Below are 17,449 nucleotides of genomic sequence, written 5' to 3' on the forward strand. Positions count from 1 at the left end.
TCCCCATAAAAGCACAATTTGTCTTTTTCTAAACCTGGATTTGATTCCATCTCATATTATTACATCTAATTCTCAGTGAAAAGTATTTCCCAAAATATCTGACTTTAGTGATGCTTTAACTTTTCACCTATTACTATTATCATGTCAGTTTTTAATTTGTTTAATTTGGTATATGAGCAAATGCCTACAAAACCAGCCTGTATTATTATTCCAAACTCCTAAAATACTGCCACTTTGACAGTGATTTTGTTGAAAGATTGCAACACTAAAAGTCACCTTTCGCATGTGTATGAAATGTCGCAGGATGGTGTCAGCTGAGATTGCAGATGGACAGAACCTGTTGTGGTGTTATTATACACCTGTGGACATCCGGATGAAACCTGTCAGATTGAAATGCTGCCAGGTAACGACATAATACACCTATATGGTGAACAGGTCCAACAAACCCCAGACTTTTATAAAGGAGTTCGGTGTTTGCTTCTTTTCTGAAGGTGATGTTTTTGTGCCAGCTGGGTGAATTGGCTCCTCCGGGTTGGGAATGTGTTGCTGCTCCAAGTTACAGAGTTCAAGTATCTCAGGGTCTTGTTCATGAGTGAGGATAGAATGGAGTGTGACATGGATAGGCGGTTTTGCGCAGCATCAGCACTTATTATGGAGGCATTCTGCCAGACTGTTGTGGTGAAGAGAGCTGAGCTGGAGGGCAAAGCTTCAAATTACTGGTTTAAAAATATGAAAAAAAAAAAAAAAACATCATAGTCCCCAAATAAATGAAAAAACATCTAAGTATAGTATGTCAGAAAAAAATGAAAAAAGTGTCATAGTATATTACGTAAATAGAAGTGAAAAAAAAGTCAGAAAATGGCATGTCGAAAAATTGAAAAGCCATAGTACAGCATGTCAAAAGTAGGTGAAAAAAGACATTTTTTAGTGTGTCATAGTATAGTATATCCAAAAAAAGGTGCCTTGCCAGGTTTGTAAATATCCACCCCTCACTCCTCCACAGCAACAGCCTCATATGACCATCTTTGGCTCCAGAAAAACCAAGATGGTGACCCTTCTATGCCAACTTGAGGCTTCAAAAGGGCATTCCATAAACCAATTGGTAACAATGAATTATTGCCCTGCTGGATCAATAAATTTTTATCAATATGGTCATGGTAGCTATGTCCATTATTTAAACATTCAATGGTACTTGTTTACGTTGCTGCAAATGGTTCAGGCCGATCCAGCCAATACACCACAGCCCACCAATTAGCTTGCTACGCCCTCACATACAGTGGATGAGGGTTAGCTACCAGTCTATATAGTCATGACTGTTTGTGGGCACCTCAATGGTTAAACAAACTCCCCGTTGACGTCAGGACAGCAGAAACTTTACACATCTTCTGCTCCATGCTTGAATGCACTTATTGTAATTGCTTTGGATAAAAGCATCGGCTAAAACCAATGGAATGTAAAGTAATTGCTGGCGTGTTTCTGAAGACGGTGGAAAAAGGAAGTGATAGGGTTTGGGGTAAAGAGACCAACATGAAAATCAAGCAGTCGTCACAGCTGCAGACCGGACTGTTTCAAATTTTGAGAGGACCTGCACACCTGCCGCAATTACATAATTACTGAGATTTTGCGAGTATGCACATGAGTCTGCAAAGCCCGGCACGAGAATCAAGCAGAGAGCCTAACTTTTGGCTGTTTGGCATGCAGATCTAGCCTTGATGCTCTAACCGTAAGCTCATGCTGCTGTCTTCATAAATTAACACAGCAGTGATTTCACTCAGCAGCTGCGCGTTGTTCTCTTGTCTGCAGTTTATTTCCTTTATTCACTGTGTGGAGGCTTGTGAGTGAAACCTCATTAACTCTTTATTTCATCAGAATGCCACAAATTCACCTTCTTCTGATCTGATCGTGAACACATCTGTTTGTGTGTCTGTATGCGTGTGTGCGCGTGCGTGCACGCGTGTATGAGTTTGTGTTTGTGTGTTTGTGCCGCTTCACCTACAAGAACTGTAATTACTTCAGCTTGCCAGAGTAAACACACTCATCTGTTATTACACACACACACACGCGCGCACACACACACACACACACACGGTACGTTTATGTTGTTTTGTTGGTTGGTCCTCAGATTTTTTATATGTGGACAATCAATAATCAGGTGTCTGGGCTAAATGACAGGAACAGATCTAAATCAGAATCTGATCAGATCTTTTATGATAAATCCTTAATAAGTTGATTTATTCCTTATTCAGCATATCTGCACTTAATGGTCTATTGACTATCAAATTATCAGCGGTGGATGAAGTCACAGAGAGCCACGCTTGAATAAAAGTGTAGATATCTTAACAAAAAATGTCTTTCGTAGAAGTTAGATTACTTGAGTAAAAGTCTTACAATATCACACATTTACTGAACTTAAGTATCAGAAGTGATTTAAAAAAAAATCTACTTAAGTATCAAAGATAAAAGTACAAGTAAATGCTGGTAATAAAAAAGCAAGAGGTCAGAATTCTGAGAATTATTAGGTTTATTTCTTCTTAACCCTTTGCAACCTGGAGTGACATCAAAAACACGGGGAAAAAAGGCAAAGAGCCACTTGGTGAGAAATGTTCCACAGATTGTAAAAAAAAAAGGGGGTAGATTTAGAAAACTATTCTTAAAAACACTCTAAAAAAGTCTTGTTTGCATTTTTTTGCCTTCTTCTTCTTCTTCTTTTTATTTATTTATTTATTACTATTTTTTTAGGTAATATTCTTGTACTTTTAAATAATTTCTTGCTAATTTCTGTTTTTTTAGTCCTTTATTGCCCCTTCTTCCCGTGTGTTTGAAAGAAATCAAGCCATTTGCTCAGGTTTCAAATGATTAAAATACATTACCTAAAAATTGAGTGTATATTAAAAAACATCTGTTTTTTTTTTACAACTTAAAATATATTTATTTTTTTATTGCTGTTTTCCTTCTCTACCATTCCTTAATTTGTCAATCCGTCCTCTTCTTTCCTCCTCCCTTCATTCTCTATTTTGTAGTTAGGTACTAAAATAAGATTTACGTAAAATTTGACAGAAAAATAGAAACTCAAATAAAGTAAAGATACTCCCAAAAAATACTATAGTACTGTTACAAAGTATTACTACTTCATTACATGACACCACTGAGTATTAGCTACTATTAAGGTCACAGAGGTCAAACCCTCTGTGCTATTTCTATGAATTTGAGGATTGTAACTCCCTGCGATGACACATATTTTACATTCAGGAGTTTCATTATCAGTGCCATTTTTATTTTATTTTTTATTTTTTACTTTGAATGCCTTTTTTATGGCAAAATAATTAAAAGGTTAATTTAAAAAATAGAAAACAGTACTGTGTTAACACCTTAATAACATTTCTGGAGATGTGGAGAAATATTTTAAACACAATTTAGACATTAATGTAGAGACAGATAAAATTGTTGAAAATAAAATGCATATATTTTTAGGGAAAAAAAGAATTTTAAAATCCTGGCCACAGCCCTGGCCTCGTTTAGAGACTCTTCTGATGAATGTAGTGCCTGATGGCAATTATGGATTGTATTAATGTCTAATTTTTGCCAAATGGAGGGTTGTCAAATTGTTTTTGGCAGAGTGGAGGAGGGTCTTTAGATTTGGAACATAATGTCGGCAGAGAGAACAACGCTTCACATCTTGAATGCTCTTCTACAGCTGCCTTTCATACTGTGTCTTAACAGAGAGAAAAATTACAATTAAGTAAAACACATAACAGAAAATATCTGTGGCCACTTACTCTCAGTAAAATATATGTATAAAATAAATAAATAAAATAGAATAGAATAAGTAGAAAATACTATTTTTTGTTATTTTTATGTTTGCCATACGATCTTGGTACCTCCTAATTCCTTTAAAGTGAAATCTGGTGAATATGAACACTTTTAAAAAAGGAACAATATGGTCTTATTAAAAAAAAAAAAGTTTGTGTCGGGTCTGGCTTAAATTTTTTAAGTTGACTGAATTTAAGATGAGTCAAATCATTAAAAAATGACCTAAACTTGTCTACTCAAATTTAGTAAGCTTAAAATTGTATGGCAGCCTGGACAGTTGTTTTGATGTTTTTTTCTTTTTAAGTTACAAAATAGCCTTTTTATTGTGTAATTATTATTCCACTGAAAAAAATGGGGTTCAAATTTTAGTTTTCCATCTCAAAATCTTTATGCACCTTAATTAATTGTACCAATAGATAGTGTTTTATTACTTTTTGCAAGCAGACTACCCAGAAAGAAAATACTAATAATGCTACGCTTTTCATCTCCACCGCAATCCTTTTCGCACAGTCCCTTGTTATTATCATTATGTGCTCATAGTATTTTCAGTTGAGCTGTTTTGAGTTTCAGTGACCCCAGTTAGGTCATTTACCGGAATTAAATGGTCATATTTAAATATACTTAAGTAATTCCAGGCAAATTATAAAACCAAATATAAAATATCATGTTTCAAACATGGTCCTGTAAATAAATGACTTCATTAGGGACGTGTTAATACGCTAATGAACGGGCAATGTCAGTGTGACTCACCTTATGATAGAGAGAGAGAGGGAGAGAGGGAGAGAGGGAGGGAGTGACTCACTCTGTCTGCTCTCGGATGCTTCAGCAGCTCTCTGCTTCTCTCTGTGAGTATTAACATTATTATCACTCATTAATATTTTATTATTAACATCCAGCCTCTGTGTGATATTTTAACACCAGATGGATCCATCAACGATGTTTTTGGGTCGTTACATTATTGTATTGATCCACCAGCGCTGCCTCGCGCGCTTCTCCCGGTCTGAAGTTAACGGCTGTTACCAGGAACTTTAACGTGTTTAGAGCGCGTGCTGACAGATTTAGAGTTAGATTAGACTGGAACAGCTTGATTGCCGACATGTGTTACCGTTTTTACTGTCTGACTCTTTATTTAGTCTCTCCATCACTAATTATTAATTATTGATTCAAACAGCAATAACAAGAATGATGCTATTCATATCCAACCCGTTCATTAAAAATGAGCTTTGCCCTGAAAAGTTAATACTTAACTTGTGTATTATTTGAAATCATTATTCATAATTATTAATATTGTCATTATTATTATTATTATTATTATTATTATTATTATCATTATTATTGGATCAACATGTTAGCAGAGTTTTAATGTTGTAGCTGTTTTAGGTTGTGCTGCTATGAACACATTGTTAGGTTGTTAAATTTATAACAATTTATCATATTGTTATTATCATTAATAATTATTCATTTTATTTATAAAATCTTAATTTGCAAGGAAAGTAACTCCAGCAATCAGATAAATGTAGTAGAAAGTCCCGTTGGCTGAGGTGTGAAGTAGAATTGTAAAGTAGAAAGTAAAAGTTAAAGTATAGAACAGAATTGAGATATAAAGATTGTCAGCTGATTTTGGGTTATTGCACACATATTGTGTCAGAGGTGATGTATGTGTTGGCTGATATGTAAGACATGTTGATATGTTGGAGGTCATGCCGAAACAGTGTTGACAGTACATAGTTTGTCCACCAGAGAGCACTGACTGTGGTGGTAAATATGGATTTATAATAATATCCTTACATTGCAAGATATTTCAGCAATAAATATAATTATGGCAATTTGAGGAAAAAAAAGTTATATAAAATGTAATTTTTCAGCTGGTGTTTTCAGATGTATACAGGCAGCTCCTGCGTTGTGTCTGTGTTAGATGGTGGATACGGAGTGCTCAGGGGGAGCGTCAGAGTTGTGGCTCTTCTTGGAAATAACTCACTGATCACTGATAAAACAGGTTTGTTAATGTTAATCTGGTGTTTGGCAGATAGTGTTGAAAATGCTTATCATATATTTCCTCCTAAATACCAGACATGATCCATCTGTCTCAAATTTTCCATAAAAACTTATACAGAGGAGTTTCCCTTTTTTGCTCAGGAAGTGATTGTGCTCTGTGACGGTCGACCCGAGCTGAGTCAGACTGATAAGATGTAGTATGTTGACTTTGTGGAGTGATGTAGTCTTTAAGCCTCTGAAACCTGGATCGGCATCACTTTTCTTGTGCAGCATTCAGCATTCAACTTCGAACCTTGACCAAATTGGGTTCCTTTTTTTTAAGCTGGATTTAGAAAAAAACAATAGTCATTTCCTTGCTTGTTTGTTTGTTTGTTTTTCAAAATTTTTTTAATTTTATTTTTTAAATGTTTTGCTTTGTATTTTGTCTAATTTTGAGTGAACTTTCTTGTATTTTTAAAGTTTTTTTTGACAATTTTTTGGGTGATCTAAGCTTCTCATTGCCTTTTCCCATGATTTTGAAAAGAAAAAATGGCCAGATTGCTCAAGTTTTGAAGGGTAAATCCTCAAATTAAAGCTACATTTGGTGACTTTTATAAAAAAATAACTTACTGACATATTTGCTGAAACCGTCACAACATCCACACAGTAGCACGAGACAGATGGTCTGCTTTTCTAATGTTATTTGCAAGAATCACCTGCAGCTGAAAAAGTAAACAGGGCTGCGGAAAAATCATTTTTTAAAATTGGGATTACTTGCTAAATTTCATTAGTTTATCACTATAAATCACATTTTAATCTTATGTTTTAAAGTGCATTATTTTGCATTTAGAAACACATTCGAAGTCCATATTAACAAGGTAAAGCAATTCTTACCAGTATCTTGATTAAAAATCAAATGAATGCAAAGAAATTTTTTCTCAAAGACTCTTTTATTTCAGATCAGTGCTGCGCTGCTGCTGCAGTCGTGTGGTCTAGAAACCATGGCAAAAGGCTAAAACAGGAGTGCACTGTCCAATCAGTGTCAGTATGACGTGTAGTTTATCTGAGATCAATTTGATTACTCACTCATCAGTGATCCCTGGTTAATGCGACAGTATTGGCACTTTTCAGCAGTTCCAGTTTAGCTTTCTCTGATTCAAACAGGTCCTGTATGTGTGAAACTATTACTCCCAAAGACAATGACTGGTCACAACATGCCAATCTAAGAATATCACTGAGAGGCTGTTTAAGCAGAAATAACTCTTACATGAAACATTAAACTTTTGTTGCGGTTTGGCCGTTTGTTCACACTTTAATAGTGTTTTGGGAGCTCAAAAACTCAAACTTTTGAAACCAGGTTCCAGAGTGTCATCTTTTGAAAACACCACCCTCTCTGTTGCCGTGTAATTGCAGTGATTGCTGCGATTAACTTGTTAATGCTGACAGCCCTAAAAACAACCAATCAGAGCTAAGGATACTGTCAAACGAGGCAGTGTACTGTTTAGATGTAATATGAGAGATTTTGTGACCTGGCTGCCATATTGAAAATGGTAGAGCCAACTCATAAGCACGACCCACTGGCCATACTTTTGACAGTTTGACCACAGTTCATGAGCAGTCATTGACATGAGTAACAGCTGTGTTAGAGACTCCTCAGCTCTGACTGGTTGTTTTCTCACAGCAACGGTGGATTATTTCAATTGCCGATAGAAGCACCACAACGAGGTGGAGGAACTTGCTTTATTCACCGACTACATTGTGTACTACTGTCAGGACATAGTGACTATTTCCACAAATATGACAAAAAGTTAATTTTATAAAAATGACGTATTGTAGCCTTAACAAGTCTATCTTGAAACAATAACTACATCCCCAATTAAACATTGAACCCCTTTTTGGTCACTGTAATTGTGTTTCCTGTCTATACCGACACTACTACGGATTAGTTCTTAGAGCAATTTCAGTGGAAGGGAAAGGGGAATAAAATCTGTATTTGTCGTCCTGTACGAAAACACACTTCAAAGTTTAGTCTAATAATGAGTTAGACTAAAAAAGTGGATATCATCCAACGTTATAGCAGTTTTAGTAAAAAAATTCCCTCTTTATGTGACTATCCATCTCATGTGGCAGTGACACAGTCCTATGAAACACAAAGAGGGACTTGGTATTACTTAAAAAAGAACCTCTCTCTGCAGCCAATCTGGACAGAAGTTAAAAACCCTTTCAGCGTACACATGGCACTAATTGTGTTAAGATAAAACTCAAGAACCTATTCTTACCAAAGCTCTTCCACACTACAAAAAAACGCTCCCGTTTTGGAACCGACCCTCCACAGCAGGCAGCAGCAGAGTAGCAAGTATGCTTTATAGCTCAGCAGTGTGTTGCTGCTGTACATAATAATGACATAAACACATTGCAATGTTTTTAACATCATAACATGATCCTTTCTATATTTACACAGGTATTTATGAACTATATGACATACCACACACCTACAAATGTTCATTTTTCAACTTTAAATCTGTATTGAGTCACAATTCATTGAAAACTAATTTAAGGGATCCTAATGGAATCAGAATCAGAGCTCTTGTCAAAAAAGTTTTTAAATACGTACTGTCAACTTCTCACTTGTCACTGCATACTGTGATCGGTGTGTCTAAGACGGAGGTGGTTAGGATTAGGACAAAGAGGTCTTGGTTAGGGCTTAGATATTCTCTGAAATTAAAGAGGTACATTTGCAAGAAAAAACTCACAGATGTTCTGCCAGAAAGTCAGGTGAGGTAGTATAAAGAGCATCACAGTCCATAGAGGCAGTAAGATGAGAGGGATGAACTGGTCAAGCACAGGAGTATCACACAGGAAACCGGGCTTTGAGGCCTGTGTGGGTCAATTTTAGACCTAGGTGACTGATTAATTTACATTTTTAGGATTTATAAAGCTACTGAATGCATCCTAAAAATGCTTTGGTAGTGGTTGTTTGTGTCTACATATTACATTCCAGTTATCCTCCTGCATTTGCTGTTGACATTCCAAGATGCTGCAACCAATGGGGATGTCAACACATGCACATGATTTGAATTAGGCAAAAAAGCACATGGCAACTAACGCTGGGACGAAAACAAAGGCACATGGTCAGGTTAAGAAATAAACATCGTGGTTTGGCTCTACATTCATATGGGAAGCAAACACCAGTCTCCCAGGTGAAAATCCAGGGTTTGTTGGAGCCATAAACTGTCCCTACCACCAGGACCTGCACACTTCTTATAAAACATCATTACCAGCAGTGTTGCAACCTGACGCCATCCAGCAGCGGCATATCATAACACCACGAAAGGTTCTGTCTGGCTGCGTTACAAACTGACGCCACCTGGCAGTGTCTCACACTGCTGTCTCATACCGTTTTTGGTTGGTATCTTATGCAGAAGTCACTCACAAATTGGCAGTATTCAACAACTTTGAAATAAAAACCCACTGGAATAGCTTAACTTGATCAGAAAATATATATATATTGCAATGGTGAATGTCCACTGTAAATGCACTCATTAATTATAAGCATTTTTATTAGGATACTTTATTATGTGTGTTTTTGTTTGTTACTTTTTTTTGTCCAATCCAATGAATGCAGTTCAACTAAAACACAAGAAACTTATGCTCCAGAAAAGGATAAGCACTCAATGAAGAACCTAGGGTCACTAATCAGCAATTATAGCTTAAATATAAAGGCCATAGAGCAGTAATAGAAAGGTCAGAGAGAGGCAGTGAAGACTAACACATCTTTGGGGTCATCAGGTGGGAACCTCCTTTCATCAGTGTTTCACCTAGTTGGTCCCACAACACCTCCAGGAGGCTAGGCAGTGAACTCCCAAAGCCACTCCTCTAGTGCCAGCTCTCACTGCTCCTATGCAGTCCAAATAGCCCTGCCACCTTCAACAGACCCAGGCTCCGTTTATGCAAGCTCCAGGTAATGACAGTACCACATGGCTATCACAGATACAAGGCTAAGCTAAACTACTACAAAGCTATCACAGATGCAAGGCTAAGTTTCAGGTAGTGTCAGTACAGAATAATCTAAACACAGAACCCAGTACTTGTCAAAATGAAAATAAATGGTCTTTACAGACCATCAGAAACACGAGTTCATTCATCTGTTTACTGAAGAGAAAAGTTGGTAATTATTTCATATAATAGATGATGAAAAATACTTTGCTGGAATAAAACTCTAGAATGCATGAATGAGAATATGAACAGTGTAAAGACATTGAAGCATAAAGATCCTTGAGCTCAAAAGTTAATTCCTGACTTTGTGAATGGCAGCACTCAAGGTCCACTTAATGCTTTTTTACAGAACTTTTAACCCTTTATCCTCTCCTCTCTCATTTAAGGACCAAATTCAGCTGATCGAGATAGAGAGATAACAGTGTAACAACACAGTTTTATTGTCTTCAGTCTCACCTCAGACTGTAAATAACACAGAACATGTACAGAAATACACACACACACACACACACACACACACACACACACACACAGATATATTCATCGTTAGCATCAGTAGTGTCAGCACCACCTCCAGGTTTACACCTCAGTAATCTTTCAGTCCTCTTCGTCCTCCTTCTCTCATAGCCTTGTTTGGTTTTCCTGCAGGCACACATCTTCCTCTTCTTCTTCTCTCCTCATCTCTTCTTCTTCTCTTCGTCCTGCCTTCATCCTCCAGCTGCAGACGTCAGTGGAACGTTTCAATCCCCTCTGATATCCAGGTTAATCTGATTATGAAGATATCCTCTGAGACACCTCTTTGTCAATGACGGCCAAGATGGAGACTCCTTTCTACCACGACGACTCCCCCGCCGTCCCAGGCTTCAGCCAGGTTGCTGAATATGAGCGTTACCCCGGAAACAAGATGCTGATGAGTAAGAAGGCCATGTCAGCAGTGGGGAGTCATCACTTCCCCGGCGGTGGTGTGGCAGGAGGTAGAGGCGGGAACCACAGCAACCTGGGGCTTACCGGCAACACCTCCCTGATGACGTCAGCAGTGTCCTCGGCAGACATGAACCTACTGAAGCTGGCGTCCCCTGACTTGGAGCACCTGATCATCCAGTCAAACCAGGGACTGGTTACCACCAGCCCTGTGTCAAACTCCACCAATGCTTTCCTGTACCGAAACCAGGCCACCAACGAGCAAGAAGGGTTTGCGGATGGTTTTGTCAAAGCGCTCGCCGACCTTCACAAGCAAAACCAGCTGGTGGGAGGTGGCCCCATGTCCCCGTCCTCATCCTCCACCGTTTCACTGCAGACGTCCTACCAGAGGAACCTGATGTCTGGTGGAGACATGCCCGTCTACACCAACCTCAGCAGCTACAACCCAGGCCAGATGACATACCCCGGGGGGCAAATGGCATACGGTAGCAGCTCTAGCCATGGCAACAGTGGAGCCTCTCAACCCCACGCCCGAGGCCTGGATGCTCCACAGACCGTCCCAGAGGTGCCTCACCCATCTGGTGACCCCACATCCCCGCCCTCCCTTTCCCCGATTGACCTGGAGACACAGGAGCGGATCAAAGCAGAGCGCAAAAAGCTACGCAACCGCATTGCTGCGTCCAAGTGCCGCAAGCGGAAGCTGGAGCGAATCTCGCGGTTGGAGGAGAAGGTCAAGGTCCTGAAGAACCAGAACTCGGACCTGGCCTCCACCGCTGCCATGCTGCGGGAGCAGGTCGCGCAGCTCAAACAGAAGGTCATGAGTCATGTTACCAATGGCTGTCAGATTGCCGTCGGCTCAGGTGCCGCCAAGTCTGGAGGAGGAGGGGGAGGCACCGGCAGCGAGGACTCCAGCTGCTGAGGAGAGGTGGACACCCGCAAAATGAGCACAAGCTGAGGCACCGAGGGTTTACTTTGACGATTTTGCCATTTTGCTCGCACCCTCAGTTGGAGCGAGCAGAGAGAGAGGCGTCAGGACAGACGGATGCTTAACAGGATCCGTGTAGCCCCGTAAACCGCTGTCTGTCATCCAGTCACAGGGGGCGGAGCTTAGAGGAGAAAGAGGAGACAGAGGAAGGGATAAATCCCTGTCAAGAGCAAAATTCAAATTTGACAATTTGAATTTTGATGTCGATTTTTTTTTCAGAGGAGATGGTGGCAAATTAAATCTAAAGCGACGAAAAGGTGATTTCAGTTTACTGACTGATGTCATTCCATCTCAGCAAATAAAAACAGTGGAATTTGTTTTCCATCACTGACTTTTTGGGGGATTATGATAAAAACATTGTTTGAATATTTGACATGTTAAAATGAATTTTTTTTACAGTGTGAAGATGAGCTTTTATTTTGAAACAGAGTTGCGAAGATTGCTGATAAGGAGCAAATGCTCAAATAATAAATACTGATGTAATTCGTATTTAAAAAACAGTGTCAAGTAATCAGATTACTTTAATTACAGAGAGGGGACTGCAATTTGAATTTTCTTTTCATAATTTACAATAATCAGTTATCAAAAGAGTGGCAAGGAGACAGTCTGTTACTGTTTTTACTACAGTCCCACGGTGTGCTCTCACAGCTATGGGACCAACACTCCATATCTTTGTTTTTACAGTAACTCTTCATGGTTACTGTAATAGATGTATGTAATCTGATTACTAATTACTAACAGATGTGGTTGGTAATAATCCAGTGACTGTTTTGAACTGTGTTTCTGTGTTTTCTTCATCTGTTATTGCTGGAAGTTAAAAAACAAAACAAAACAAAAACCTTTAAGCTGCGTTTTGATTGATCAGAAAAGTTTGTTGTTTTTCGAGCTGGCTGGTTGTTTGTTTTTGTTTTTTTGGTGTTATTGTTGGACGGTGGAAATGGTCCTCACATTTTCTGGATCTTTTAAGAATCAGGATTGAAGGGAATGCTTAACTTAAGACCTGTCAGTCAAGAGGTCTGTATATGGTTTGAATATCTCAGTTTGATTTAACTTTTCAATTAGTGGAGTAAAATCCTGATATGGAGGGAGAACTTCACTTTCACAGCAGTTTTTGTTTAAAGGAAGTTGACATGTATTTGACTGATTGTTTACACTGATATTTTCTGCAACAACAGAAATATTACTGACATGAAAAATGTCAGATAACCTTAACTTCTTTATTCTAATTTCATAACAGTATGGTGGATAAGATATGACTGTTGAATATTTATCATTTTGATAATTAGTTTGCAATTTTTAATGGAAGGCCATTTCTGCCAGAAAAAGACAAAAAAGTATGGCATGATGAAAGTGAAAATGCTCTTGTATAATCTCATTTAGCATAATTTGACCTGCTATGTTGACATACTCAACTCATTTTTGACAATTTGATTGAAATCCTCAGAATTTTAATCTTTATTGCATAATTTTGACTTGTTATGTCTAACTATGTTGTTGTTCAGTCCTGAAGGCCCAATTTTTAATCCTTAATGTAAACAAAATGTATATGAAGGATAATCCACTTCTAGCTGCAGTTTCTTAGGTCCTGAAGAAGCTAGCAGAGGTCCTTAAAGAAGTTGAGGAGGACCTCAGGGAGACTGTAGAGGTACTTAAGGGGTTTCCTGAGCTATCTGAGAAGGTAGTAGAAGGATAGGTTCCTGAGGTCCTTGAATATGTTGTATAGGTATCTAGAGCTGCTTTTGCACTGCACAAAACACCCTCTAAAACCTGCTATTATCTGGCACTTTAAGGTAACAATCTGTATTCACACCCACGTCAATTGACTCTACACAGGTATGTGCTGATTTTAGCCCCTTTATCAGCGAGATGCAATGAAGCACATGTGCGAAATACCATCCATCTCTGTCAATAATTGTCAATAATCAAAAGTTTGCATCAAATTTGAATTTGAAAGACTGAATAAGTAATAGATATATGAAGAGAAGTAACCAGCTTAAGTTTTCACAGGCCTCTGTGCTGCTTTCAACTTGTTATTAATCTGTTCTCCAGCCTGTCTGTGATGCTGAACGTGAAACACGAAAAAAAAAAAAAAAACAACACACACTCATAGAGAGGCACACCCATCTGCTGCAAAGCTGTGTACACAGCTCTATTCTACTGGCAATGTAAAAGCAGTCTAAAGCCTTTATTTAGTGAGTTAAACTGTACTTTAGGAAAACTGCATTTGGAAGAGGAGTAAAGGAGGACCTGTTTCAAAGTGGACATCATTCACACCTGGAATTCTATGTCTTTTTCCAAAGGGCAAAACAATGGATGGCTACTTTGTCCACTCCACTGTAAAATGGGCAAGTTTTGGATCACTGCATGCTGTCACGAAAACACCACCTTGTCCTGCACTGATTATGTATTTTTTCCATTATGTGCTTGTTGGGGAGGTATCAGGATGCATTAGTATTCAAACAATGAAAGACATCTTCAAATGTGTCCCAGACCACCTCAGCAAATGGTTGAATCATGGGATCTCAATGCATTTTGGTGGTGCTTTATACTTGTATTTAACGCTGTCCACATGTGGTTGGATCATCTAAGGCATGTTAATACCAGGTGTAAACATGTTATAAGTTCATCAATTCATAATGGAGAGTACTGTAGCCCTGGTTTCCTGCAGTTTAGTATACCTAAAACTGATTTAGATCAGTGGTTAAACTGTTGCCCTGAACTATGTTTGTCCATGTATAAGATTTTTATTAGACATCTGTCAGCCAATCAGAGAACAGGATTTTTCAACTGCACATGAATTAATTAAAACACTCAACAGTATGTTTTCCCTTGGAGAGTGCATTGTTTGATAACTGCACATTTTATTTTGGTATTTTCTTAGTTAATTAAAGCTGTGTGTTCATTTACAAGTTTCAAATTGGGCCTTTTAGATCTTGGTATGATGATGAATCCAGAAAAGAAAATGTAAGGTAAACGTGTTGTTGTTTATACAGTGTGTTGATTGATATTTTCACATGTTTTTGAACCATGGGACTAATGATCTCTTTCTATTTTTGGACTCCGTTTTGTCTTGAATTTACTGTCTAGTCAGCAGCTCTGTATCATGTTAGAGTTTGTAAATTGCAGCTGTCAGAGAGAAAAACACAACTGCAAAGAAGGAAAATAAATAATTTTCTTTTTTAGCTTCAAACAATATAAAGCTCTGCTACTTTCAAAACTACTCATCAGAACTTTAAATGAACATTAACGCTCAAGTATGAAATAATAACTGTTCCAGTTAGTTCCATGTTTTCTGTTTGACAAATGAGAGACTTTCCATAATATGTTGGTGAGCGTTGGACAAATCTTTATTTTTTTTAACTTAAACAGTGCTTTTGACGTCTCTAATGATTCTATTTTTGTACAAATGTATAAAAATGGTTGTTATGAATATTTCGAAATTATGTGTGTGTACAAACGGTTTGATATGATCAAACGCTTTATGTCTCTATTTATTATGAATATCTTTTGTTATACAGACGTGTGTTTATTTCCTTTACGCTGTTGTGCTGCATCAAGGTGTTTGTGTCAATATATCTGAATATGAAATATGACCTGTGACTTGCCTGCTGTTTGTTAGATCAGAGTTGCAGTTTTTTTCACAACACAGATGCCACATGTTGTAACAAGAGCACTTTTCTTAACTTATTTTTGCTGGGTGGTAAAAATTTCACATAAAGGATTAAAATTTCAACAATCAAAATGTAGATTCAGAAACTGCCATGGTAAAACAGATGTTGGTTTCAAGTTGAGAAAATTTGGAATTTTTGAATTATTGTGGTTGAAAAGTACGTCAAACACCTATTTGGAAGTTTCCTAGTTTTCTTTTACTTATCACAGTTATACTGACAAACATTTAATCAAACACTATACCGAAAACATTGAATAACTAGAATTGCCACTTTGCAGTTGTAATCTGAACCAGTCAAGTTGCAGTTAAAGTTTCCATCCATGTCTGCCCAGACTCATATGAAGCCATGACAGCAGACATTCATTCAAATGTGAATGTTGCTGCAAAGAAGATACAAGTTGCAAAACAAGGATGCTTCACACACATCTTCAACCTGACAGCAGAGAAGATCTATACAACCCTAACCCTGTGATGGACACCGAAGATTAGTGTCGCTAGTTCAGTATCTCACAAAATGTCACCACTTCTCTTCTTTGTTATGTAGTTATGTTGAAAAATGGTCAGAAAAGTTTTTTTGCATAATATTATAATGTCACAGTGAAGCTTATCTCTGGCCAAATTTACTAAACATCCACCAGAAGATGTTAACAGTTGTCCGCATACTTTTGGCCATATACTGTACCTATCTATTTATTCTCAGAGGCTTCTGCTTGTTCAGCTCATGGATGAGTCATCAGGATGAAGTGATTTCTCTCAGTGATTCAGAGCAGCAGAACTGAAGAAGCTCCTTTATACTTCACACTACCTGTTAATCACAGCAGCAAATAAATATATAATACTTGTGATATCATTGTTAAGATGATTATTACTCTTCATTTGCATCTTGTATACTGACTGCTTTATACCATAAACACTTTTTGATAACCTGTCCCTTATAGTGACACAGGTATGAGACACTGAAGTGAGACATTGCTGGATCAGATAGTGTGTCACCATCTGATGACGTTAAAGTGTGTCAATTTCAGCCAAGAGAGAAATCCCACTCATCAGGGGATTTTAAAGACACGTCAAACCGAAATGATTCAAACACAATGACTTCACTTAGTGGATCTTTTGACTTTTTAAATATCTCCATAAATGTAATGAGAAATTTCTAATAAATCATTGAGATTAGTGACAGATACGACATTTTACTGGAGATAAACACATTGAAACCTGAATTGATGTCCTTTTTCTTTTCCTGTGTATCAGTCGCCTTTCATGGTAAAACTTTGAAACCTGATCAAATTGGTTTAATTTCTTTAGAAAACATAGGGGAAAAATCAATGAGCAACTTGGCAAAAAAGTCCCAAAAAGAAATGCAAGAAATTAAAGAAATTTAAAAAAAAAAAAAAAAAGATTTAACAGAAACAAATATTTATGTTCATATGATGATTAAATTTTGTTATTATTATATTTTTAATAATAGTCGCTCATTGTCTTCTTTCCACTTTTTTTAAATTATGATTTATTTTTAAAAATCAAGCCATTTTGCTCAGGTTTTAAAGGGTTAAAAGTTCAAAGATTTATTCATATTTCAGATGGACTCAACCAGTAAAAGTTTGGACTCATCTGTTTTGTTGTTGAGGATTGAGTCAAACTGAGTCACCTCTGTTGATGACAGTAATTATGGCAATCCCTCAATGACAGATCAGTCACACTGTTATCAGTCTAAGACACAGGTAAGGCCAGAAAACCTGCTGCTCTCAGAGGAAAAACCTGAGCCTTAAAGGGATACTCCACTCCCTAAATGACCCTTTGTATATCAATTACTCGCCTCTGTTATGTTGAAATAGTGAAGAAACTTATGAGCAAACTGACTTGATTTCTTTCAAAAACATGGGAAGAGGAAGACGAGCAACTTTAAAAGAAATAGCCCATAAATTAGCAAGAATTTACTAAAAAGTTAGAAGATATTACCTGAAAATAAGCAGAAAAGAGCAGAAAACAAACAAACAAACAAACAAAAAAATAATGGCCCCAAGAAAGTACTGAAATTAAAAAAAAAAATCCCAGTAACATTTTTTAAATTTTAGAAATATGAATGAGTTCAT

At 37.5% G+C, this 17,449-nt stretch overlaps 1 protein-coding gene across 2 annotated transcripts; it reads left to right on the forward strand.

The window, feature by feature from the left end:
• The first annotated feature begins 4,564 nt into the window (after positions 1-4,564).
• june (JunE proto-oncogene, AP-1 transcription factor subunit) lies at positions 4,565-15,276 on the forward strand. Of its 2 annotated transcripts, none has more exons than XM_042509954.2 (2): positions 4,565-4,655; positions 10,429-15,276. In XM_042509954.2, exon 2 carries the CDS (start codon positions 10,586-10,588, stop codon positions 11,618-11,620), a length of 1,035 nt encoding a protein of 344 aa, XP_042365888.1. In that variant the 5' UTR covers positions 4,565-4,655; positions 10,429-10,585; the 3' UTR covers positions 11,621-15,276. The 2 variants fall into 2 exon arrangements, with proteins under 2 accessions (XP_042365888.1, XP_087927190.1); XM_088071064.1 differs by lacking the exon at positions 4,565-4,655 and adding an exon at positions 9,578-9,745.
• The last annotated feature ends 2,173 nt before the right edge of the window (positions 15,277-17,449 follow it).

This window comes from Plectropomus leopardus, chromosome 20 (genome assembly GCF_026936395.1).
Source record: "Plectropomus leopardus strain MGB_pleo_1.0 chromosome 20, ASM2693639v1, whole genome shotgun sequence".
Classification (NCBI taxonomy): Eukaryota; Metazoa; Chordata; class Actinopteri; order Perciformes; family Serranidae; genus Plectropomus; species Plectropomus leopardus.